General features: G+C 39.7%; 1 protein-coding gene across 2 annotated transcripts in view; it reads right to left on the reverse strand.

The window, feature by feature from the left end:
- LOC132767752 (cholesterol transporter ABCA5-like) overlaps positions 1 to 27472 on the reverse strand; it is a 79535-nt gene that overhangs the window by 30208 nt on the left and 21855 nt on the right. Inside the window, exons 7-19 of one of the 2 annotated variants that reach the window (XM_067464230.1) lie at positions 25761 to 25902; positions 20383 to 20571; positions 18796 to 18943; positions 17228 to 17396; positions 15011 to 15069; positions 11852 to 11962; positions 10708 to 10883; positions 10076 to 10195; positions 6436 to 6574; positions 6055 to 6145; positions 3933 to 4072; positions 3005 to 3124; positions 1511 to 1712 (exon numbers count right to left, since the gene is read on the reverse strand). In XM_067464230.1, the coding sequence (XP_067320331.1) occupies positions 1511 to 1712; positions 3005 to 3124; positions 3933 to 4072; positions 6055 to 6145; positions 6436 to 6574; positions 10076 to 10195; positions 10708 to 10883; positions 11852 to 11962; positions 15011 to 15069; positions 17228 to 17396; positions 18796 to 18943; positions 20383 to 20571; positions 25761 to 25902 (1806 nt within the window). The remainder of the gene's footprint in view (positions 1 to 1510; positions 1713 to 3004; positions 3125 to 3932; positions 4073 to 6054; positions 6146 to 6435; positions 6575 to 10075; positions 10196 to 10707; positions 10884 to 11851; positions 11963 to 15010; positions 15070 to 17227; positions 17397 to 18795; positions 18944 to 20382; positions 20572 to 25760; positions 25903 to 27472) is intronic. The other variant, XM_060763037.2, reaches the window with a different exon arrangement.

The raw sequence follows: 27472 nt of genomic DNA on the forward strand, positions 1-27472 counted from the left end.
GCTGATACTAACCATGAAAAGAGTTACAAACCAGCATAGAACATAGGCAGAAGTGCGCGTCCCTCTATAGCGATGGCAATAATTAAAAATAAATGGGAGAAAATTCTTATTTATTCTTAATAATTAAGAACAAATGGGAGAAAACCCTTATGTTGAGATTATTAAAATTTGAGGCAAAATTATTCTGAGGTAAAAGCACTTTTGCCAAGTTTTCATTCATGTTGTCTATCCAGCACACATCAACACACTTTACTTTTAACAGGCTTTATACTTTTGAATGCTTCACTTTATAAGGAGACTGCAATTCACCACACCCTCACTGCAACCTCCCCTCAAAGTTAGGATGTGATAAATTACTTAAAAGATGCACCACACATTATTTGGAGGTAGGGCCTAAATAGTGTCATGTATTACGATTTTAGATTTTAGATTGCGGGGGGGGGGGGGTATTTATTTATTGCTAGGGGCTGCAGGTTAAACAGCTAAGCTGCAGAACTTGCTGACCAGAAGGCTGGCAGTTCAAATCTGGGAAGCGGAGTGAGTTCCCATTGTTAGCCTCAGCTTCTGCCAACTTAGTAGTTCAAAAACATACAAATGTAAGTAGATGAATGGGTATCGCTTCGGGGGCGGAGGTAACGGTGCTCCCTGCAGACATGCCAGCCACATGACCTAAGAGGCATCTATGGACAACACCGGCTCTTCAGCTTAGAAATTGAGATGAACACCACCCCCCAGAGTTGGACATGACTAGACTTAATGACAAGGGGAAACCGTTATTCTGGGACCCCCTGCAGATGCCCCCAAAAGTGATCACATCCCATATTGCTGAATAGCAGCAGTGTGCATGGGAATACTTTAGCACAGGGGTCCTCAAACTTTTTATGCAGAGGGATGGTTCATGATCCCTCAGACTGTTGGGGGGGGGGGGTGGACTATAGTTTGAAAAAACAAAACACAAACAAATTCCTTTGCACACTGCACATATCTTATTTGTAGTGCAAAAAAATAAAAAAAATACAACATTTAACAAAAACAAATTCAACCAACCTAGACTTACCAGTATTTCAATGGGAAGTGTGGGTCTGCTTTTGGCTAATGAGATAGTCAAGTTAATTAGGATTGTTGTTGTTCTGTGCCTTCAAGTTGTTTTGGACTAAGGGCAATCCTAAGTCTAAACTTTAGGGGGAGGGCTGGGTAAATGACCTTGGAAGAACGTATTTGGCCCATGAGCCTTAGTTTACATAGGATGCCATGCCCAGTCATTTTATGCATAGGACAGCATGGCCAGTGTTTGGTAGATATCATGGATTTGAAACACACAGATCCAGAAGGTATTTGGTCAAATATATGATACTGATTTGACCAAATACTGATATTTGGTCAAATATATGAGGCAAAATCTGAAGCACTTTGAGGCATCAGACCACACTTTTTTTGCCTGACCTAAAGGCACATCAGTAACACTTGACATTCTTAGCACTGCACACACAAAAACACTAGCAATACTTACATTTCAGCCAATGATTTAGTGTCACGTTTGAGGCTAAGAAAATGAACCTTTGCTATCTGGAAGGCTTGTTTTTTCCAAAGTTCCTTAGTGTTTAGAGTAGAAGCTTTCGTCTCAGATAACATGAGCAGGCTTTGCTCTACCTCATTAACAGATTTTCCATCTGCTTCCTCTTCAGTTTGCTCAGCATCAAAAACACCAAAATCTGAGAAAGACAGTAGGCAGTTACATATGATCCCTTTCGTAACAGATCATTGTTCTATAACCCTCAGTTTGCGGGTTTATTGCAATAGCCATTAACATACAAACACTACACATCTATCCACATAGAAGGACAGAATGTAAATTATATTGTTTAGAATATAGTTAGAAATATATGAGGGTTCTTCAAAAAGTTTCCACACTTTTATATTTTTGGTGGAAGAGTAGTAATTGGTCATGTTTGAGAGTGCCAAGTGACTGCTGCCTGGCAAGCCAGGTGGCATTGCAGTTTGGTGTAACAGTTCGCACGTTGTGGTGAAGATGGCTAAAAAACTTATAAATTGCACCAAAGGGGAACAGCATTCTGTCATATGCTTTTTGTGGACAGAAGGTATGCCAGGAATGCAAGTTCATCTCCGTGTGTGTACTCAGTATGAGGATAAAGTTCTTTCTAATAGGCCTCATCTACACAACCACATAATGTGGACTAGGAAACAGATCAGCCTGAGATGTCCAGATGACATTTCAGGCATATATGTTCCAACCTGGAAGAAACCTGATATATGAAGATTACAACCTTCATATATTCTTTTGCCTCAACTATAACTACAGAGAAGAAAGAAAAGTTGCAGTCACCGTAATTTTTTTCCATGTCAGGAGCGACTTGAGAAACTGCAAGTCGCTTCTGGTATGAGAGAATTGGCTGTCTGCAAGGATGTTGCCCAGGGGATATCCAGATGTTTTGATGTTTTACCATTCTGTGGGAGGCTTCTCTCATGTCCCCCCCGCATGGAGAGCTGGAGCAGACAGAGGAAGCTCATCCGCGCTCTCCCTGTATTCGAATCTTCGACCTGTTGGTCTTCAGTCCTGCCGGCACAAGCGTTTTTTGCGCCACCCAAGGCTCCATAATTATGTATTTTAAACCGTAATTAAAATAGGTAACAAAAATAATTATGACACACTAAGGAGAGCAAACTCAAGACTCCCACACCTCTACCATGCACACTCAAAGAATATAAATCTTTAAAAAACAAACATCCTACTGAGTTTATTAAGAATTATTTATGATTATGATTGCAATCTTAATTATCCACATTCTAAACACTTCGTAAGAATGCGATCTTGCTTCATTATTCCCAAACGACAAATTAGTTTTAAAAATTAAAACACAGTGAAATATGATTATATTTAACCTTTCCATTGTGATCATACATTATTATTATTATTATTATTATTATTATTATTATTATTATTATTATTATGTAAACATTATAAGGTTGCATAGTGGCTTCTCACCCGCTTGCTCAATTTCAGCTTTAACTTCCAACTTGAGAAACACATCCTCCAAGGTTGTCATAGAAACTCCATAAGAAATAACACCCAAATGGGAATGACCGTCTAGATCAGCAAACAGCGCTATCAGAAAAAGTAACAGTATTAAATATTAACAATAGAAACAATCATTTTAAAAAGAGCATCATTAGCAAAAACAGCAACTGGTGATATAAACATGGAAATACAATTCATTACATTGCTCTGAAATGTTACCTTATTTAAGCTACTTAGTTTAAAGAAGATTAATTGCATATACATTACTTATAAAATAACCACTGTTTCCCCCTCTCATATGTTGTTGTTGTTCATTCGTTCAGTCGTCTCCGACTCTTCGTGACCTCATGGACCAGCCCACGCCAGAGCTCCCTGTCGGCCGTTACCACCCCCAGCTTCTTCAAGGTCAGTCCAGTCACTTCAAGGATGCCATCCATCTTGCCCTTGGTCGGCCCCTCTTCCTTTTGCCTTCCACTTTCACCAGCATAATTGTCTTCTCTAGGCTTTGCTGTCTCCTCATGATGTGGCCAAAGTACTTCAACTTTGTCTCTAGTATCCTTCCCTCCAATGAGCAGTCGGGCTTTATTTCCTGAAGTATGGATTGGTTGGATCTTCTCGCAGTCCAAGGCACTCTCAGAACTTTCCTCCAACACCACAGCTCAAAAGCATCGATCTTCCTTCGCTCAGCCTTCCCTAAGGTCCAGCTCTCACATCCGTAGGTTACTACAGGGAATACCATGGCTTTGACTAGGCTTTGTTCCCTCCCATGAAATCAAAGACTGTTTAGCTGAACTTGTTCCTCTTTGAGTTTTCTTCAATTGTAACTTTATTTCGTTTGATCACTTTCTTGATCTGCTCCCCACATTTCACTACTGAATAGAAAGTTGACCTGTACCTGAAAACTTGTCCATGTCTTTGAAAGGTAAGGCGTATACAAGTTGCTCTTCATTCTGCTTTAACAAGCTGGCTTCAGGAATGTGCTGCCTGATCAAAGAGGCTGTGCCTTCGGTGTTACAATACCTGTCTATGTGCATACTAAGATGGGGACAGACAAAAATACAAGGCTGTAACCATTATTGTTGACAAGACCATCAAGTTTTTAAATTAGCCGAGTAAAATTTGGGTTGTTGTGAGTTTTTCGGGCTGTTTGGCCATGTTCCAGAAGCATTCTCTCCTGACGTTTTGCCCACATCTATGTCAGGCATCCTCAGAGGTTGAGGGATGTGCTGGAAACTAGGCAAGTGAGGCTCATATATCTGTGGAATATCCAGGGTGGGAGGCAAGTGTGAATGCTGCAACTGGCCACCTTGATTAGCACTGAATGGCCCTGCAGCCTCAAAGCCTTGCTGCCTCCTACCCAGAGGCATCACCCACAGCCAGCCCTGATTGCCTCCTCTCTGGAATTCCCCTGTTCCTCGAACGCTGCTCTTTGTCCATTGTCCTTATTTTGGCAGCCAAATTCCATTCATTTTCATTGTTTTCTCCCCTTTGCCGAAATTGTCCACATGCCCGTGGACTTCAACAGTCCCTCTGTGCAGTCTGACACCTTTCATCTCTGCAGGCGTCTACTGTGTGCCATGCAGCTCTAGACAGGTCTATGCAGGGACCACCAAACGCAGTGCCCAAACACGAATAGGGGAACATGAAAGGCACTGCAGAGTGGATCAGTCAGAGAGGCTGGCCATGAAGGAGCACCTGGTGAACCAATCTGGACACAGCATATTGTTTGGGAGTGCACAAAGGTTGGACCGTTATGGCAGCTACCGTGTTGGACTGGGCAGAGGCTGTTGAAGCCCACAGAGGTGGTCAGGGTCAGCTAACACTTCTCAGAGAGGGATGCCTCCAAGCAGGAAGCAGCCAGGCTTTGAGGCTGCAGAGCCATTTAGTGCAAATCAAGGTGGCCAATTGTAGCATTTACATTTGCCTCCAACAGACAAGAGTTCTTTCTCCCACCCTGGACATTCCACAGATATATAAACCCCACTTGCCTGGGTTCCAACAGACATCTCAAGCTCTGAGGATGCCTGCCACAGATGTGGGCAAAATGTCAGGAGATAATGCTTCTGGAAAGCCCCTACCCTAGAAACCTTTAAAAAGGATCTTAAAACCTGGCTCTTCTGCTGCACCTTTGGAGAGTAGGTATACAATCCCACATTACTGCTTAGCCTCAACGTTCTGTCATTGGAGTATATGTCGTTCCCCCTCTGTGGGAAAGCTTGATTCCTCAATCCCTGCTATAATCTGTCTCTTTTTATCCCGCCCGAGTTTTAAATTAGTTTTAATTAGTCTCTCTTTTAATCATTACATGCAGCCTGACCATTGTCATTGTGATTGTGTCTATTGTAACTTTATACTGTTATATATTTGCATGTTTTACTTTATTATGATGTTGCTGTTTACTGTTTGCGTTTTCAGTTGTGTTTTGGTTTTATTTTTATTGTAACTTGTTGTTCGGACTTGGCCGCTCCGAGTCCCCACTGGGGAGATGGTGGGGGGCTATAAATAAAGATTATTATTATTATTATTATTATTATTATTATTATGGAACATGGCCAAACAGCCCGGAAAACTCACAGCAACCCAGTGATTCCAGCCATGAAAGCCTTCAACAACACAAAGTAAAATTTCCTTATAAAGGCCTCCTGCTCTGCTTGTACTCCACTGCAAATAAATAAATAAATAACAGGCTGGGGCAGTGGGCAGGGTGATTACATAGTATTTTGTATACATAGACACATTCATTGATATCAGTAGAGACTTTTAATAGTGGGACAGAGAAGTTCTCATAGGTTGAATCTAGCCCTTGGACTGGAGTTTCCCTAATTCTGCTTTATAGAAACAAGACTCAGATAAAGGATTAGTCATTATTTAGAAATATGAATTCAGATCAGAATTATTCAACAGTATCCACCTAGATGTTGGTCACCATTTCAGTGAATTTGAGAGAAGCTCACACTTTTATGAGATTTTGGGCATTATAACATATAACAACAGTCCTGCAGATTACTAAAAGGTACCTCAACCGGTAACCAATCCCCCATTTTGTCTTAAGGAAGAGAGAGGAGCCAAGACATTTCAGCATTCCTTGGGAAATCACAGCTTTCCGATCTAGAAACAGAAGAAGAAAAGACACTTTTAATCATTCTAGTTGTGTAATAGGAGTAGAAATCATGAAGCCCTTCAGAACTTGGATTGCAACTCCCAACAAGCATCACCATGGAGTACGCTAGCTAAGAATGCAGGAATCTGTAATCCAACAACATCTGGAGGGCAACATGATTCCCTCCACTGTTATAAAATACACAATGTAAGAGAACTTCAAGATGTCTATACCTCCCAAGTGTCATGTTAACTACGACTATGATACATTTAGCAGGTAGGCGCCTAACTGAACTTGCCTGCAATAATGTCTGCTTCGTCCATGAAATGGGTACTGAACACTGTCACTCGATTGGCTTTTCCGTTTCTCAGGAGGTTCCAAACTGTATGTCGAGAGCATGGATCCATGCCAGCCGTTGGTTCATCCAAGAGTAATACCTACATATTAGACAAGGAAAAGAAAACATAAGACCAGGTTTGTTTGTTTTTTTGTAAGGACACAAACATTCCTTCATTATGGGATTATTAATAGTGCATGCTTAAACACTTGAAAGTGTCACCATGATTTAAAAATATGGATTGAAATGATCCCAAAGCTATGTGCCATTTCTTATGGAGTGAGAACACTGCAAATGCAAGAGGCAAACATCAATAGTTTCAAGGAAAATCCAAAGTTTGGTGACATTAAAATGGGGGAGGCACATGCCAACTGAAGGATGAGCAGTTCATTGGAAGTTCGGTGCATACTCCAGAAGTCAGTCAGCATTCTTTGTTCAGTGAGAATGTCAAGAGCACGGGCCCAAATCAGCAGTTGCTTCATCTAAGAGTAATAATAATAATAGGCTATATCACTCACGGCTGAGTATGACTGCCTTCCAAGTGTAAGGTTTTGGTGGTGGGTCTGTAAGCGACTGCAGAGACCTATTATTGTTCCGCATGTTCTTTCAAAATGAAGACATCGATTTCCAGATAGAAGGTGGTTCCGACAAGGGTTGGCTTGACACACTTTTCTCTTGACACATTTCTCCCTTTTGCTCTCCATTTGTACCTCTTCGAATTCCCAGTTCTCTGTATCTACGCCACGGTTTTTAAGGTTGGCTTTAAGCCTATCTTGAAATCTTTTTTCCTGTCCATCAACATTCCATTTTCAGTTCTTGAGTTGACAGTAAAGTAATTGCTTTGGGAGACAGTGATCGGGCATTCAGACAACGTGGCCGGTTCAGCAAAGTGCAATGGCAGAGGATCATCACTTCAATGCTGGTGGTCTTTGTTTCTTCCAGAATGCTGGCATTTGTCTACCTGTCTTTCCAAGAGATTTGCAGGATTTTTAGGGGGCAAAGCTGATGGAATTGCTCCAGAAGTTGAGAGTGACATTTGTAGATGGTCCACATTTTGCAGGCGTATAACAGGGTTGAGATGACAATAGCTTTACAAACAAGCAATTTGGTATTCCTACGAATCTCCCGATCCTCAAACACTCTCTGCTTCATTTGAAAAAAATGCTGCACTCACAGAGCTCAGAGAGTATTGTATTTTGGTGTCGATGTTGACTTTTGTGGAGAGATGACTGCCAAGGTAGCAGAAATGGTCAACATTTTCTAATGTTACACCATTAAGCTGCATTTCTGGCATTGAAGAGGGATTGGTTGGTGTGTGCTGATAGAGCACTTTGGTTTTCGCGATGTTCAGTGAGAGGCCAAGTTTTTTGTATGCCTCTGCAAATATGTTTATATTGGCTTGTAGGTCTTCTGAATGAGCACAGAGTACATTATTATCAGCATACTGGAGGTCTATAACAGACATTATTGTGATCTTAGTTTTGGCTTTCAGTCTGCTGTGGTTAAATAGCTTGCCATCTGTCTGACAGGGGAATTTCCATACCGGTGGGAAGATTCCCATCAACAATGTGCAGTATCAGAGTGATGAAGATGGAAAATAAGGTTGGGGCAATAACACATCCCTGTTTGACACCTGATTCCACTTTAAATGTGTCACTTTGGGAGTCACTGCTGTCCAAGTCTGTTGCCATCATGGAGGAGCAATAGAATGTTCACGAATTTATCAGGGCATACAATTTTTAGGAGGATGGTCCAGAGAGCATTGTGATTCACTGTGTCAAATGTGTTTGCAAAGTCAATGAATGCCATGTATAGAAGTTCATTTTGTTCTCTACATTTTTCTTGGAACTGTCATGCAGTGAAGATCATATCCACTGTTCCTCTGGAGGAGAGGAAACCATTCTGGGATTCTGGGAGGATGTCTTCTGAAATAGGTAGAAGGCAGTTTGAAGGGATTCTTGCAAGGATTTTCCCAACAGAGGTTAAAAGGGAGATAGTTTCCATGGTCTGTGCCGCCCCCTTTCTAAAAAGGGTGATGATGGTCTTGGTCATCCACACTTTTTCAATGAGTTGGTGGAGTTGTGTCACTTCAGGTCCATCCTCTTTAAAGATTTCAAAGGGGATCCCATCAGGTCCACTGGCTTTGCTGACTGCTTCGAAACAACGCAGTGCTGCAAGCCCATCCCTGGTCTGTTGTTACTGGATTTGTGAGAGAGCCTCTTTGGCCACATTGGAGCTGTGTTTAAGGTTATGGAAGTGCTCCTTCCAATGTAGTGCAATTGATTTTTTTATCCTTCAGAAGCTTGGTTCCATCTGATGAAGGTAAAGGGTGCATGCCATGATTTGTTGGGCCATAGATGACCTTCGTGGCTTTAGAGAATCCCTGTGAATCATGGACATCTGCAAAGTGTTGGATTTCTTCAGCTGTCCTTCTTCTGCTTTCTGTGTCTCCTGGAGTGCTACAATATTGATGTTAAAGTGCCTTAGTTCCCTTCCAATAACAGCAGTCCTGTGTCTAGGGCATTCATTGTCTGTGTTATCCAGCAATGTCTGTATGTTCCACGTTTCAAAGTTCATTTTTCTTTTTTGACTGCAGGGTGGTGACCCCCTCTTGATGCAGAAGTTCAGTCAGGGATAAGAGAGTCAGACTATGCTTAGGGCACCTTTTCTAGCCCGCTCCCCATATAGGGTGAGCAGACTGAATACTAAATAGGACTACTAAGTCGTGGATATAGCTACCGAACTACTCAACTGCCTCGGACCTTGAGGTAGAACGAATGACTCCATATCCACTGGCCATGTGACATTCTGTTGCTAGGGGCTTCCAGATTTCACAGTCCTATTCTCATCACCACTTCTTGATTGCCATAGGACTTTTGTCTGTCCATGAATGTGTTTTATGTGTGTAGGTCAGTGAACACCCCATCAACACACAGTTTTCATAGAATGAGTTCTCCATCCAGTGGCATGGTTAACCCAATGACTGGTGGCTTCTCATCTGTTGTAACATGTACAAAGTTATCATTCACCTGCTCCTGGTTATATTTAATGGGTTGCATGTCTCAGTGTGGTCATGGGAGGTCGCAGCTGCATATTTCCAAATGCCTTGATTTTGTAGAGAGATATCCTTCGATCCAAGACATTTTTGGAAAACTGTCTTGGAGAATGGTCTTACCCACTTTTCCCAAAGTTCCTTGGTCCCAGGGATAGTTTATTTCACCTCAAGAAAATATTCATTGAGAAATATGTTGATTTCTACCCTTCTCACAGGCTGTACCTCTATCTCATCCTCTTCCATGTTGTAATAGGCTATGACAATTTTCAGAGTTCCATTTGCACAACTTGAGTTCTTGAAGCTGTAACAGGTAGGTATTACATACTAGTACATTAGAAAAATAAGTACATGCTAGCTCTGGACCCATAGCCAACCTACTTATAAATAGAAATAAGACTGAGCGCTTGAGAGAAAATGAAAGTAAATGACTAGTTTATAACAAACCCAATATTGTGAGGTTATTGGCCTAGTACGAGCCTAATGATGGACCTTGCAGCAGCTCAGTTGCAACCAAGAGTATGTTCACTCAGTCCTAACAGAACTTACCTTTGGATCTCCAAGTACTGCAAATCCAACTGCCAGTTTTCTTTTCTGTCCTCCACTAAGTTTTGAAGCCTGATTATCTTTAATGTTTTGCATGTCCAAATCTAGTAAAACTTTTTGGACCTAATAAGATAAGCACAAAGTATTCAGTATAAGTATTCAGTGGTATTTCAAAAAAACATAATGCAAAATTACAAAAAAAGGAGGGAATTTTGGGGAGAGGCAATAAATTACAGCCAGTACTTAGAATGTTCTCCTCACATACTGTTGTTGTTTTAGCCTCCATTTAGGGCCCCTGAGGTGGTTTTTTTTTTTTTTTTAAAGATTAAGTTACAGGTGGAAATATATCCCCCATTTGCTATTTTTCTTCATATCTTTTTATCTCTCCCTCCCTTACCGCAGGACAATCAAATAAAAATGCCCTGTGATAGAGAAGGAGTTAAAGAGAGACAGAAAAAAAACAAGGAGGTGAAACAAATCAGTCAATATACATAGACCATGAATGTATTTCAACATTATTATTTTCAGTGTTCATTTTCAGTAGCCTGGAATACCAGAATAAATTAAAACTTAACAAGAAGATTCAATCAAAATCAATATATGCAGTATATATACTTTTCATTTGATCTGCTCACCTCTTGTATCATATCATTGGGAGGTATGCCTTTAATTGAGGCGATAATTGATAAATTCTCTTGAACTGTTAACACGTCAAAATATACATCTAATTGCTGGCAAACTCCTATTATCTTTCTCATCTCCAGCATTTCATCTATTTCAGAAACTTTGCATCCATATATCATTGCAAATCCTAATGCATGAGAAAATAGGGAGAGAGGAGAGTACCAGTCAAATAGCTATCCACACAGAACGTTCATTTATTTATTTAAAACTTTATATCCCAATCTTCTCTAACCTCCGTAGAGGGACTCAGACCGGCTCACAGCAAGGATTCAATGCTAATAATACAGCCTAAAAACATCATACAATAACAACAAGTTAAAATACATATAGATTAAAATTACAAATAAGCCAAATTGCCAAGATAAAATCATGTCCAACTCAGTCCATATGTGTGGTTGATAACTTTGTTCTGTAGCCGGTCTCAACCATTACTCTGGGAATGCTTCCTTCCATAGCCAGGATTTCACCAGCCTCCTGAAGGACAGGAGAGAGGGGGAATATCTGATCTCAATCGGGAGAGAGTTCCATAGCCGAGGGGCCACCACAGAAAAGGCCCTGTCTCTCATTCCCACCAGACACGATTGCGAAAGTGGCGGGACTGACAGCAGGGCCCCGCCAGAAGATCTTAATAGTCTTGATGGTTCATAGGGGAGAATACGTTCGGAGAGGTAAACTGAGCCGGAACTGTATAGGGTTTTGTAGGTTAAAACCAGCACTTTGAATTGTGCTCGGAATCTAATTAGCAGCCAGTGGAGCTGGCGCAACAAAGGAGTTGTGTGCTTATCCAGATTTACTGACAAATAGTTACATGTAGAAATACTTGACTGCATATGAACTTGATCTATTGCGCAGACAGTTGCTATTTGAAAAATAAGGAGTTTTGCACCCCTAGCATCAAACAAACATCACTGGGCTTGGCTAATAGCAAAACTGAGAGTGCAGCAGGAGGTTGGCTGTCTGGAGGTCAAATAATTCCACTTGTAATTTCTATAAATCCCATTAATAGTTTTCAAGACAAAAAAAAATGGGCAAGGGAGGCCAAAAGAAAAAAGAAGGCCACAGATATCAGAACAAACATGTTCCAATGGTGCTTACCGTCAGAAGGTGGGCACAATCCACACAGAATGCTCATTAATGTTGTTTTTCCTGTTCCACTATGTCCAAGCAAGGCTGTGATCTGACCTTCATATATGTTAAAGGAGAGACCTAGCGAAAGAATAAAGTCATAATGTGAGAAATAATTATTTTAGAAAGCTGACATTAAAAGAGGGTGTTTACTTGTTTTTGAGAGCTCTAGTTACAAGGCCATTTTATCTAGCTTTGCATACATTCTAAGGAGACTCTTGAGGCATGTATATACAGGGTGTCCCAAAAATGTGTACACACTTTAAAAGCTGATAGCTTAATTGATTTTTTTCCAAGTTAAACCCATTGGAATTAATAATGGAAACCAGACTAAGCTTTGGACAAAGGAAATTCATTTTAAAATGCTACTGAAAATGTCGTTGAAGTGCAAAGACAGTTTAGGAGGGAGTTTCAAAGAGATCCACCAATGCAACTCAGGGCCTGTCCAGACAGTACCTTTATCCCAGGAGCTTCCGCAGCAAACAGGAGAGTGGCCAGACACCATTCCCTGTAAATGCAGAAGCAATTGCTACAAAAGGAAAAAAAGTGTGAGATTTCCGGGTACAGGAATATCGTGGTTTTGAGCCGTATATGCGGATCCTTGCATATCTGTATGTCCCTGCAATTGGAAATCACAGGATTTTTATCTGGGTTTGTTCTTGAGTTTTAGATGTTTGTTCCTGGTTGGTCGGTTCCTAAAAAAAAAGGTAACTCATGAGTAGAAGGCAAAAACTTTGTTTGTGTGCCAGAAACTTCATGAAATGTGTGGAGGTCACATTTTCTCTGGCCAGGACAAAGTTGTGGCCTCCTAGTCAATGTTGTACATCTTTTCACAAGAAGAGCAATCAGGAACAGCCATGTGTAACTCAGAAGTAGCTACTTGTTGTTTGATGCCAAGAGTAAACAACCAAATCTGTCTAGACAAATGGCCAGGCAGCTAGACTCTAAAATCAGTCAATAATCGCAAAATTCTGTTCCTGGCTTGAAAGTGTGTGCTTCTGTTTGATTGTGCAGTGTGGACTTGGGCAGACGTGGTCCTTCCTCATGAGGTTTGTTTGTGTGGGAGATATTTCATGAAACTTCTGGAGGGCACATTTTTCTGGCCAGGACAAAGAACTGAACTTTTTGCGGTGATTTGCATATCCAAATCTCCACATATCCACATCTTGAGAGTTCTTTTTTTTAAAAAAAAAAGTCAGTTTCTGGCAGAAGTCCTGCAGCAGCGATCTTGGGAGACTAAATCTCAGAACAAAGCATCAAATCTGGACAGCGGAGGCAGAAATCCCGGGACAAACAGGTCTGTATGTGGACCTCTCCTGAAGTCCCGGAATTTTTTGCTCCTCACTAAAACCCGTGATTTGTTGCTGTCTAAAAGAGCCCTTAGAGATAAGTTTGAATCCAATCGATGTCTATGAGAAATGTTCTGAAAGACTACGGACATCAACAAGCCCCACAAAGGAAGAAAGAGGACTAGAAACGTATCACTGAGACCCAAGAAAATCTGTGAGACAACCGAATCGTGAGGTAGGTATCTCAAAAATGTCTGTCCGAAACATGTTGAAGCACTGTCAAGAGTTGAGTTGAACCATGTAATTTGAATGTTGCCTCATCACTCCACACAATCTTTGTTGGAAAGTGTGCCTCCTCTACACATCATGCTAAGTACCACTCGTAATACTCAACTCTTCAATCTGGATCATCTTCATAAATAGCATGAAATAACCTTGAAATATAACTTTCCAATGACAGCACTTCAAAATGTATTTTGTGTTAGTGGATCTCTTTGAAACTCCCTCCTAAACTGTCTTTGCATTTCACTTACATTTTCAAATTTACAGTTATTAATTATTTTACATTATTTTACAAATTTACATTATTAATTCAAATGGGTTTAACCTGGGGGCTGGATTTTATCACAGGATGTCTACGCCCCATGCTAATGGAGAAATTATACTATTTAGCCAGTATTGAACCACCTGACATTCGTCGGGAAGTAGAAACCAATAGTGAAAGGACCAAGGCACTGACATCTCCGGTCCATCCCATTTGGATATCAGCCAGCACGCCAAAGTCTTAAATCAAGAAATAGTTTTCTAAGTTCTACAGAGATACTCGCAGGAATACCTCAGCAAATGAAAGTGCAAAAGTGACAGGCTAAAACCCAGAACCTCAATCAGTGGGTGATACCAGATGAGGGACTCCCTCCTGGGTACACAGAACACAGGGTGACTTGGAAGGCGCTGAATAGACTGCGCTCTGGCAACATGAGGTGCAGAGCCAGTCTTCAGAAATGGGGCTACAAAGTGGAGTCCACAACATGCAAGTGTGGAGAAGAGCAAACCACAGACCACTTACTACAATACAGTCTGTGCCCTGCCACATGCACAGTGGAGGATCTTCTCACAATGACACCAGAGGCACTCCAAGTGGTCTGCTTCTGGTCCAAGGACATTTAGTATAATGCCAAGTCTTTAACATTGTTTGTGTTTTAAAATATAACTGTACTCTCAACTTGCTTCTGACACAATAAATAAATAAAACTCCTGAGGGTGGGTGGGAAGGGGAATTTAAATTAAGTTATCAGCTTTTACAATGTATATACATTTTGGGGACAACCTGTATTATTGATGGATGTGCAATCATGTGTCTGTATTCAGTTACCCAGTCGTACATTTTCCCTAATCAGCACTGATATACTTTAATTGGAGAGTAGAGAGGAGGTATAAGTAGACATCCTAAAGCTGTTTTTGAGACAGGGGTGGTTTGTTATTAATTTTTACCTTTTAAAACAATCCTCCTCCTACTCCTCTTCCAGTTGGTAACAATCCGGTAGTAACAGCAAAATCCGGATAGTAAGTAACAGCAAAATAATCACAGAGAGTGAAAAATAAGCTGTTGACAACTAATCAGAGGAATAGAATTCTATTTTTTGAATTGGTTAAATACCTGAGGGATGGAAATAACACAAAAAACTACCATTAGATCTCCATCCACTTCCTGCCAAACAGGTGAAGGTTAGGAGAAAATGCTACGCTATTACTTCTCTTGCCAGCGCGCAATGAATTAGCAGCATCTAAAGTGTAAAGACTCATACTAGTCAAATGGAGATGGAAACATACTAGTTCTTACTTTTCAGAGCCTCGACAGTTTCGCCTTTTTTGACAAAAGATTTCTGCACACAGCTGATCCTGAAAGAAGACAAACTATTTTTATTTTTTATATATTGATACCTTACTCACACAAAATTTCCACAGGCAAATAAAAGGAAAATGGTATACAGTAACCACATATTTATAACTGTATAATAATATAAATAATACTGCAGTGAAAAAAAAGAGATCTCCTCTCCATACTCCAAATGGGTGCGGTTAACTCATCCAAAATGTTTTTTCTGAATATATGAAAAAAATATTTCTTCCATACCCTGGTAAAACATACCTTATATACTTGAGTATAAGCCGACCCGAATATAAGCCGAGGCACCTAATTTAACTACTGGGGAAGTTAAATTAGGGAAAATGTATTGACTCGAAATCAGGCCATTGAGTATAAGGAAAATGCAGCAGCTACTGGTAAATTCCAAAATAAAAACAGATACCAATAAAATTACATTAATTGAGGCGTCTGGTTAAATGTTTTTGAAAATGTGCTTACGTATCCTTCCAGTAATAATAAAGAGAGTGCAATAATAAATGTAATAAAATATAATAGAGTAAAATCATTGAAATGACAGTAATAATCGAGTAAAATAATAAATGTAATAAAATAATAATAGAGTAAAATAATGTAAATGTAATAATAATAAGAAATAGAGTAAAATAATAAATATGATGATGATGATGATGATGATGATGATGATTTGGACTCGAACATAAGCCTAAAAAAGGCTGAAAAACACGGCTTATACTCAAGTAAATATGGTATGTCTCAAATAGAGACTGGGCTTCAGAACATAGGACAAATGTTATAAAAAACTAACAATTCATTTCTGAATACTACAGATCACTTTATTGTTGTTTGTCCATTACTGACTATGAGTATTATACATATTCACAGTTATAAAATTACTTAAAATTAAAATTATGTATTACTCTTTGGTGGAAGCAGACATGTGAATGCCTGTGTGCTTACTTTTATCTTATTACATTATATGGCATATAAGACATCACACAGTACTTACATTATATCATGCGACCATCAAGATTTTAACATTTTCATACGGACTTTTGTAAGGACTGAACCTTGATCTCTTTTTATTTCTTTACAGACTTAGTTAATAGTCAATGCATATATGAATACATTACCACCTTAAACAAAGTAGTTCAGTCATGTAGCCACCATCATCTATCCATCAAGGAATACTATTTCACCTATTACAAGTCACATCTGTTAATATTCATAGTTTCAAGTGATACTTAATCTTTCGTTTTTATGTCTGAGCATAAAATTGAAGCCAAGTTATCTCTGATGCATATACACATCCTAATACACATGGCTTACTGTACTGTATCTTATATGCTCTGGTTTATAAGTTACACTAGGTTACATTCTGTACTTTATATAGCCCCAGGCCTCAAAAGCTGGCAACAAATGCATATGGTCTGTAACACTAGGTTTACGCATGGTGGCGACCGACAGGAAGCTCTGGCGTGGACTGGTCCATGAAGTCACGAAGAGTCAGAAACGACTGAACGAATGAACAACAACAAGTAGGTTTACACAAAGCCCTAGAAGATGCAACAAAATTACTGTGCCTGCATTAACTACTAGTGATGCTGTACAAGCCTGAAATTATTTGGTTTGCAAGTAGGGCCCCCTGGCTGCGCAGCGGGTTAAACCACTGAGCTGCTGAACCTGCTGTCCAAAAGTTGGCGGTTCAAATCAGGAGAGCGGGGTAAGCTCCTGCCATTAGCCCCAGCTTCTGCCAACCTAGCAGTTTGAAAACATGCAAATGTGAGTAGATCAATAGGTAGCGTTCTGGCAGGAAGGTTATGGCACTTCATGAAGTCATGCCGGCCACATGACCTTGGAGGTGTTTACAGACAACGCCAGCTCTTTGGCTTAGAAATGGAGATGAGCACCACCCCCCAGAGTCGGACAAGACTAGACTTAATGTGAAGGGGAAATCTTTACCTTTTCCTTAAGTATACTAAATTTGAATATATATCGAGACAGAACACACATAATATTGCAGGAGTGTAGCAAAAATTTATGAGCATAATTAAACTGATAAGTTATTCAGTGCAGTACTTGAGTACTAAAGTTTCACAGTTATTACAACTCTTACAAGACAATTAACAGTATCTAACAGCAGTTGAGATTAAGCCACGGTATTATCAGTCATACCTTATAGCTTCCTTTCCCTGAAATTCGGGAGATACAGGTTCAATTATCTCATTGACATCCACGCTCCCGCCAATGCTGCTCTCACATAATTCTTTATAATTTCTTGTTCGTTTTATCCAAAACGATGGCTTGAGGAAGTAAAAAAAGCTTCGTCGCAATCCATATTCCCCTAGGCAATAGAATTCACCCCCCCAAAAGAGTTTTAAAATATTAAATATCACAGTGTACATGTCAATTTTAAACTCTCATTTTAATTGCCATTTTATTGCTTTTAATGATTTAATGTGTTTTAATCTTATGTCTATGTGTCTTTATATGTTTTAAACCCTTTTGTTTTTATCTATTGTGTTTTATTATTTATTTATTTATTTAAAACATTTATATTCCGCCCTTCTCACACCACAGGGGATTCAAGGCGGAGCACAACATATAGATGGCAAACATTCAATGCCAGGACATAGAACTATAAATATACACAAACATTAAAATCATTTATATCTACTTTAAAATCAGCTGTTTAAAATCATCTCAAAACAACATACTGGCTCTGTTCAGTGGAGTAGGTTTCCTATTATATTATATTTTATAATTGCTTCAAGCCTTGAAGAGAGGAGAGTAAGATTATCATTATTATATTGCTTTGCAAATTTGATTTATTGATTTTTAGGTTGCAAAGTAAACTTTAATTTTACCTCCTTGTCGGACTGCAGCACTTCATCTTAAACTGCAAAACTAGCTGAAAACTACAACCTGAAGTTACTTCCATTTGTGATTTCTGGGTTTAATGGCATATTGAGCATAATAGGATGCTAGGACAGAAACTTCTTTGTTTATTTTTTTACAGCAAGCCAGGAAGGAGCCCTCAGTGGCACAATGGGTTAAACTCATGTGCCGGCAGGACTAAAGAACAACAAGTCAGAGTTCAAATCCGGGGAGAGTGCGAATGAGCTCCCTCTGTCAGTTCCAGCTCCTCATGTGGGGACATGAGAGATGCCTCCCACAAAGATGATAAAATATCAAAAGATCACAATATCCTTGCAGATGGCCAATTCTCTCACACCAGAAGCAACATGCATTTTCTCAAGTCGCTCCTCATATGGGGGGAAAAAAGCACGCCAAGACATTTCTCTTCAAACATGCCTTTTGAAATTGATTTTTAACATGAAAAGGTGCTGCATTTTTAAAGCTTTGTCTTACAGTAATATTTTTAAATGATTTAATTCTGTTGACATTTAATACTGTTTTCATCTTAATTTTGATGTTTTGATTACACATAGTAATACTGTTTATTGATATTTTTGATAATTTGCCTTGAATCCTAAGTCTGGGAGAAAGGTGGGATAGATATAAAAAGATGGGTGGATGGTTACTCATGTTGACGGACCCAAATAGCTGGCAGAACTTTGAAAACATAACTCACAGTACACATCACACTCAAATACACTGAGCTCACCACACCTTGCTTAGCCTCGATTTTGTTCCACAAGATGCTATTGACTGGTTACTGAATCTGGCCCCCAATATTGTTCAATTCTGCTGTATTTTTTTCTGAAACCTAAGAAACGTACCTGGCAGCACTTGATCCAAATAAACTCCCAAGAGTAGGTAAAGTATGCTATCAAGGGCCAATAGGGTAAAAACAATAAGGAGTGGATACGGGCCAAGAGTTAAATTGGAGAAAACAGCTCCATTTTCATAGTCTTTCAGATGCATAACCTGTGAACAAATGAGGAAGTTTTAGACACCACAAAAGAGAAGGAGCATCTGAAAATCTGATAGAAAACAACATTTCAGTGCATGAAGCAGACTTACTGCTACAGAACTACTGCATATCCTGTTCAGATGGAAAAGCCACAGTTAATCCTCTGCCTTCTTAGGTTCTTAGCTGCTTTAAAAAGTTATCTGTTTGTATTTGGGTTGCTTTGAGTTCGCCGGGCTGTATGGCTATGTTCCAGAAGCATTCTCTCCTGACATTTCACCCACATCTATGGCAGACATCCTCAGAGGTGAGGTCTCATCTCTGAAGATGCCTGCCATAGATGTGGGTGAAATACCAGGAGAGAATGCTTCTGGAACATGGCCATACAGCCCGGAAAACAGACAGCAACACAGAGATTCCAGCCATGAAAGCTTTCAAGAATGCTTGTATTTGGTTTGCTTCAGGGACTACAGATTTTGATTTTTTTTTATTCAGCAACAAAATAATTCAAAGTATTCTGTCCTGGAATCATGCAGTTAATAACACATTTATTCATAATATACCACACCCAAATTGTGTTGATAACCACACATTTCCACTACCAAAATTCAGAAAAATATTGTGACAAGCCAAGGCCAATATACACAACCACATAATATTTCATGGTGAGGCATGAGCCTGGAGTGTCCAAAGGATCCAGTTTTATTCTGGATTTTAAAATGCCTGCAAAAATCTGAAAGTGGGAAGTAGACATTGTTCTGCAGCTAACATGAATCAGTATCTCAGGTACAGCAAACATTCAGAGGCTCACATTAATGGTAACCATAAGTGATTACCATTTGTACTCCAAGCTAAGGAATTGGAAAGTTGGACTATTTTACTGACAAAGAAGTCACAGTTTTATGCTGGAGGCACCATAAACTTGTAGGACAGTGGTTCTCAACATGTGGGTCCCCAGGTGTTTTGGCCTACAACTCCCAGAAATCCCATCCAGTTTAGCAACTGTTAGGATTTCTGGGCGTTGAAGGCCAAAACATCTGGGGACCCACAGGTTGTGAACCACTGTTTTAGTAGAAACATTTGTAATAGAAAATGGATGAAAAAAATTAACATCATGGTATTTGAAACACAATAGTGTTGCTATTTATACAGTGCTCATGCATTATATATCCAGATGTTATTGAACTCAGATTCCCACAATTCCTAATCATTGGCAAGAGTCTATGGCAGTGGTTTTCAACCTGTCTCTCCCAAGGTCTTTTGTCCTACAACTCCCAAAAATCCCAGCCAGTTTACCAGCTGTTAGGATTTCTGGGCGTTTAAAGCCAAAACACCTGGGGACCCACAAGTTGAGACCCACTGCTCTATGGGAACTGGAGTTCAATACCTAGAATACCACAGATTCACCACCTGTTGTATATTTCACAGTAGCAAGAAAATAATATATTTTACTAACCTGTGCAACGCCAACTAAAAATATGCACTCACACAGTGGGCTAAGCGACCACACAAAGGACTTTGGGAAATCTTCTGCCAAGACAACAGTCAGGCCCAGAATACCAAAAGCAAGGGTTGCAAAGTATTGAACTGTACCAGCATACGTTGATTTTTTGAAAATAGAAGTTAACATAAATGCAAATGAAATCTAAACAGAAATGGAAAAAGTTTTTCATTGTAAAAAAACTTCTTAATTAAAATGTTGTAATCACATTTTTCCATGTGACAAATACAATTATTACAGCAGTAGCAAGCAACAATATAGAGCTCATTCCATTATGCTACAGATCTTACAGTATACCGACAAAGGACAATATTCTGACGTATGTATTCATTATAGAAATAGATCCTTCCACATATTATCTGCTAAAAAAACCCAGATACAAAATAAAAATAAAGCCACACTGGATAACAATAGTCTCTGCAGATTACAACACCAAACTGATCTTCTACCAGTGGTTCTCAACCTGTGTGTCCCCAGGTATTTTGGCCTACAACTCCCAGAAATCCCAGCCAGTTTACCAGCTGTTAGGATTTCTGGGAGTTGAAAGCCAAAATATCTGGGGACCCACAGGTTGAGAACCACTGATGACTGTTCTCTAGATCTGAATCAAGCTCTTTATCAGATCTGGTACTTCTCTGAATGTCACAAAAGAATTCTTGATCTTACACGTATCAACATGCATTGCAGCATGTATATTTTCACATAAAGGATGTTCAAAATACAAGTTTTCATGCAGACTGTTTAAAAATATAGTTTAAAGGAGAAACAGTAGGAAATGGCCGTATAAGTGAACACCTCCAATAGCAGCATAGATTGAAAACCAGATCAGCTCATCCATCTCTAGCTACACACGGTGGAGTAGAGGCATATATTTAATTTAAAATAATTAAAGAATTATTTTCTACTGTTTCATTTTTATAGAATGCCATTATCCACGGTTAGAAAATATTCTTTAGAATTCCCAAACCTTGATTTTCCCATTTTATATAAGGGATGCCCTTTTACTATGCCATTGTATACAGTGAGACCTGAACACCTATGGATTTTGGTATCCATGGAGTTCTTGGTACCAAACGCAGCAAATATTAAGGATCCCTGTAATATTATATTTGCATAAGCAGAATAAGAGGAAGGACAGGCAGAAGAAGAAGGAAGTGTACAGGAAGGTGAGGATCAGGACATAGTGAGAATCCTGTTTAAGCAATCAATCCCTTCCCCTTCAAAATTATATAATACTACGCAAGAACAAAAAGTTTTTCTCCCAATTGTGGGAGAGTTTGAGAGATTCTCCTTCCTCTGCCATCTCAAGATATTTTTCCTAAAAAAAAATTACTTGTCCCAAAAACATGCTGCACAAATGAGGACATCAAGGGCAAGATGGATGGATGGTATCCTTGAAGTGACTGGTTTGACCTTGAAGGAGCTGACAGGAGCTCTGTCATGGGCTGGTCTATGCGGTCATGAAGAGTCAGAAGCAACTGAATGAATAAACAACAAAACATCATGTTCTATGGCACATGTGTCAAACACAAGGCCTATGGATTGAATACAACCCTCCATGCCATTTTATGTGGTCCTCCTAGATACTAGAAGAAAACTCCCATATACCTCATCATTAGACATCATGACAAGAGCAAATGGGAGTTAAGATACAGTAACATCTGTTCTGTTTAGTCAGGATAATGGGGTTTGAAATCAAACACAAAGTTTGTGGATATGATGGTTGATGTTAAAATGTCCTTTCACCTATCCCCATGCTCAATGCCACAAGTGTCGTTGGGTTGCAATTGCCATTATCCATAGGCCTCATGGCGGATAAACAAGAGTTGTCATTCAATTAACATCTGGGGATACCAACTGGAAAAACTAAAGTATACTGACCAACTATGTACATAAATTATAGTTATCCTCCTGTATTCATGGATTCTCTGTTCATGGATTCAATGACCCTTGAAAGGCAACCCTAAGAATGATGTGACCCTTCATGAAAATGAGTTTAATACCTCTGTTCTGTTCAAAGCTCTTTTGCATCTGAGCATCCTATACCTCACTAGTGTCCATGGGAAGAACATATACCTTTATGGATGTAAATAAAGCAGTTGCGTCCAAACAATTCTATGGCCCTCGTTGCTTTGTAGAGTACTAGAAAACAAAAATCCACATAACACACTGGATTGGTATTACCTCAATGACTAACTACATTATCTATCAAGCACTGAATATCTACAGTCCAAAGTGTGAATGGATGGGATGAAGGAGCTGTGGGAAAATAACATACAATTAGTTGTATGAGGCTCCATAGATGCTCCATGCACATCTCCTCAGATTAGTTGAAGTACTGCATTGTCCCAGTTATGTCAATCATTGTAGGCCATTTCATTCATCTTGAATTTGATATCATCCTCAAGCTAAAGGCATTTTTTTTTGCATAGGACAATGGGTCTATAAAAAAATTCCTGAATCTTCATAGAGCTTATTTATTTCAGTCTGAGACTTTGATAAATTATAAAGGTTTGGTAATGTGTTTCTGCAAAGCAATGGTATTCCCCATAGTAACCTATGGTTACTATAGGTTACTATAGTAACCAAAGGTTACTATGGGAAAGCTGGACCATAAGGAAGCCTGAGCGAAGGAAGATAGATGCTTTTAAACTGTGGTGTTGGAGGAAAATTCTGAGAGTGCCTTGGACAGCAAGAAGATCCAACCAGTCCATACTTCAGGAAATAAAGCCTGACTGCTCATTGGAGGGAAGGATATTAGAGGCAAAGATGGGCTACTTCTGCCACATCATGAGAAAACAGGAACTCCTGGAGAAGATAATGATGCTGGGAAAAATGGAAGGAAAAAGGAAGAGGGACTGACCAAGGGCGAGATGGATAGATGGTATCCTTGAAGTGACTGGATTGACTCTTAAAAAGCTGGGGGTGGCCACGGCTGACAGGGAGCTCTGGCGTGGGCTGGTCCATGAGGTCATGAGGAGACAGAAGCTTGCCAAACAGATTTTTAAAGTGACTATTGGTATCTCATTCCATGTTTCTCATGTAGTAGAGCTGATCTTTTGTCTTCTGTTTCTCATATTGAGGTTCCTTCATTTTTGCTGAGCACCAAATATCGGCCACCATGAGTACCAGCCACCATGAGTAGCCTACTGAGGTTTACCATATGACCTGAAAAATGAGAACTAATATGGTACTAGCTCTTGCACATAACTTGCTTTCATAAATGCGAATTGTGGCACCTGTAATTTTCTGAATCAGCACCCCAAATAACCAAACCGAATTTAAAGTTGACCAAAAACTTATTCATAAGGCCTTTGATTTTTGATATTGCTGTTTTTAAATTGTTTTAAATTGTTTTTAAATTGTGTTAGATTTTAGCCATTCTTGTAAGCCGCTCCGAGCCCCAGGGGAGTGGCGGCATATAAGTTCAAATAATAAATAAATAAATAAATAAATAAATAAAACAACGCTTTTGGTACTAATGTGGCAGAGTGGCCCCTGGTCAAAAAAAAGTTGGGAACCACTACCCTAGAGGAATCTCTTTTTGACATACTCATTGGTATGGTGGAACATAGGGTGCCGGGTCCTATAGAGTCCTTTCAGTTACTAGATGGTGTTCTGCATATTTTCTACAATGGTTCCTTCTTTCATTCCATTTTCTGTCTGGTTATTTCCATACATCACTAATAATTTCTGTGCATAATGCTGTGAGTGGTGGATGAGCAAAATTGCCATACATGCTGGGTCAGTTAACATTGTTTCTATATCAAGTGGCTTAAATTTTCATTATTCATGGCTTCACTATATGTCCCTCAAATAACGTCTAAACAGAAACAAGACAGAGCTCTTGTGCCATCATTGTTTAGAAGGGAAAATCCAATAAAACATAAGGAGTAAGTCATTAAATAAACAGTTATTTAGCAGGGGGATAGATTATCTTATTATTTAGCCATGGAACAAACTATCTTAAAAAGTGATGGGCATCATGGGGGCGATTTAGCTGTTGCTATCTCCACTGTACAAGGAGGTGGACTAGGACGACATTAAAGCCCCTTATATGATCCTCCTAGAGGTCCAGACGCCCTATCCCCCTGTTTTTTTTAATGTTTTGTGTATATTGTTTATATGCTTATATGTTTTATACTTTAATGTTATGTTGTTTATTTTATTGCAATTTGTAACTCATTGTATTGTAATTTGTTGCTCTGGTTTCTTCTGGATTGAGAGAATCAGCCGTCTGCGAAGACGTTGCCCAGGGGACGCCGGATATCTTGCAATCCTGCGAGGAGGCTTCTCTCATGTCCTGCCCTTGCGCTGTGCTACTCTGCTGCTGAGTATGCATGCCCAGTGTGGAACACATCTCACCACACTAAAGCAGTGGATGTGGCTCTTAATGAGACATGCCGCATTATCACAGGGTGCCTGCGCCCTACACCACTGGAAAAATTACACTGTCTAGCCGTTATTGCACCACCTGACATCCGCCGGGAAGTAGCAGCCAATAGTGAAAGGACCAAGGCAGAGACATCTCCAGCCCATCCCCTGTTTGGGTATCAGCCAGCACGTCAACGACTTAAATCTAGAAATAGTTTTCTAAGATCTACAGAGACACTCACTGGAACACCTCAGCAAGCGAGAGTCCAAAAGTGGCAGGCCCAAACCCAGTACCTCAACCAATGGCTGATACCCAATGAGAGACTCCCCCCTGGGCACACAGAGGACTGGGCGACCTGGAAGGCACTGAACAGACTGCGCTCTGGCACCACGAGATGCAGAGCCAACCTTCAGAAATGGGGCTACAAAGTGGAATCCTCGACATGCGAGTGTGGAGAGGAGCAAACCACTGACCACCTGCTGCAATGCACCCTGAGCCCTGCCACATGCACAAGGGAGGACCTTCTTGCAGCAACACCAGAGGCACTCCAAGTGGCCAGATACTGGTCAAAGGACATTTAATCAACTCTCATACTCACAAATTTTGTAATCTGCTTGTTTGCTTTGCTCTGTTAGAAATGTAATATAATTTGACTGGTTGTTCTGACACGACAAATAAAAATAAAAATTTGTTGCTTGGGCTTGGCCTCATGTAAACTACTCCGAGTCCCCGTAGGGGAGATGATGGCGGGGTATAAATAAAGTTGTTGTTGTTGATGATGATGATGATGATGATGATGATGATTATTATTATTATTATTATTTCCCATCTGGCTACCCTAATACTCAAGTCATGACCTTTACTGGGAGCTGCCCATGTGATATAAAACTGCTTTGCAAGTGACAATAACAAGAATCACTGTAAAATTTCTCTAAAATGCATATGCACACACACTTACAGAGGATAATCCATATAGGAAAAAAAGAAGAAATATCACAAAGCTGCTACTTTGACCAAAGAGTGAAGAAAATGTTGCAATGACGGACATGAGAAGGGACATGACAAAAACCAGACTGGCGTAGAGTAAAACCCAAGAAAGCCTAGAAAGAGGGGAAAAAACAATGAAGGTTCACAAACTCATAGTCATCTGTACAAATGACTAAATTACAGCTAAACAATATTAAAATACACTGTCCAAAGTGAGTCCTGAAAGGAGCCTTTGCATGAAACAAATGAAGTACAGGATAATAGTGGACATATGGAAATGCATTATTTCATATTCACAGAATACAGGTTGACTCCTTTATTTGAAATGCCAGAGATCAGAAGCTTTTCGGATATCAGATTTTTCCAGATTTTGGAATAGCTGTATTTACATATACAGACATTCCCCAAGATTTGAACAAGATAGGTTGTGTAGGTTAAGTTGAATCTATATGTAAATTGGAACAGGTACATTTTTAAAGTGTATCTCCATATATACATGTTTTGGATAGCATAGGGATTTCACTTCCAAACATGCTGTGGTCCCATCATTCATCCCGATGTAGGAGATGATACTATTTGCTCTACTTAAAATTATTTTACATTATGAATTTGATGCAAACAATACGTTAAATTGAAATAATGTGACAGTTTCATGCAAACTGTAGAAAAAGCAATCCCAAGAGGAATGTGAATGAGAAAAGAAATGAGTGGGAACAAGAACAGCAGAAATACATTACAACAGGAAATGGTGATAGAAAAATGAAATTTGGGAAGGGAAACACCAAAATGAGAAAACTAACTAAAATACGCTTGGGAGGAGGGAGAAACAAACTGAAAGTGATTTTTTCTTCTTTTTTTTTAGTGCTAAGAGACCATCATTACATGGGAAAGTAGCAATACAGAAAAACTTTGAAGTCTATAGGATGATTGTAGTCAGTCCAAAGTTTAGTTACAGTATCATGTTATTTCCAGGGGGGAAAAATAACCAACCCTTCCATCTGCAAATTTTATCCACAATCTGTTGGAGGAACCTATTATTGAATATCATGTCCAGCAAGAATCTGGGAAGAATCTGCTCCCTCATATAACATTTATCATTGTGTCCTCCTTTGGACTTTTCCAACCTCAGTCTTCTATATGCAATTAAAACTGAAGGGGTGTGACTGTGTTTTATATGGCATTTATCATATAATGATCATAACCTCTAACCTGCATGATTATGAATTAAACCCATCTATGACAGTACTATCTATATTTTACTCATCATAGTTAAATGCATAGGAGCCCCCTATGCAATGGGTTAAAACCTTGTGTCAGCAGGACTGCTGACTGAAAGATCGGCGGGTCAAATCCAGGAAGCTGGGTGAGCTCCCATCTGTCAGCTCCAGCTTCTCATGCGGGGACATGAGAGAAGCCTCCAAATGATAGTAAAACATCCGGCCATCCCTTGGTCAACATCCTTACAGACTGCCAATTCTCTCACACCAGAAGCGACTTGCAATTTCTCAAGTCACTACTGACATGGAAAAAAAAGTCAAATGCATGACTGAATTTGTCTGGAAGTCCTTCATTTCAATAGGGTTCACTATTATCCAGGATTCTGCAAATTCTGGGAACTTATGTCAGTGGATTCTGGGGTCATACCTTTTATTTCAGACCCTACACCCTTAGCAGACTGCGCTC

This window comes from Anolis sagrei, chromosome 2 (assembly GCF_037176765.1).
Source record: "Anolis sagrei isolate rAnoSag1 chromosome 2, rAnoSag1.mat, whole genome shotgun sequence".
NCBI classification, from domain to species: Eukaryota; Metazoa; Chordata; class Lepidosauria; order Squamata; family Dactyloidae; genus Anolis; species Anolis sagrei.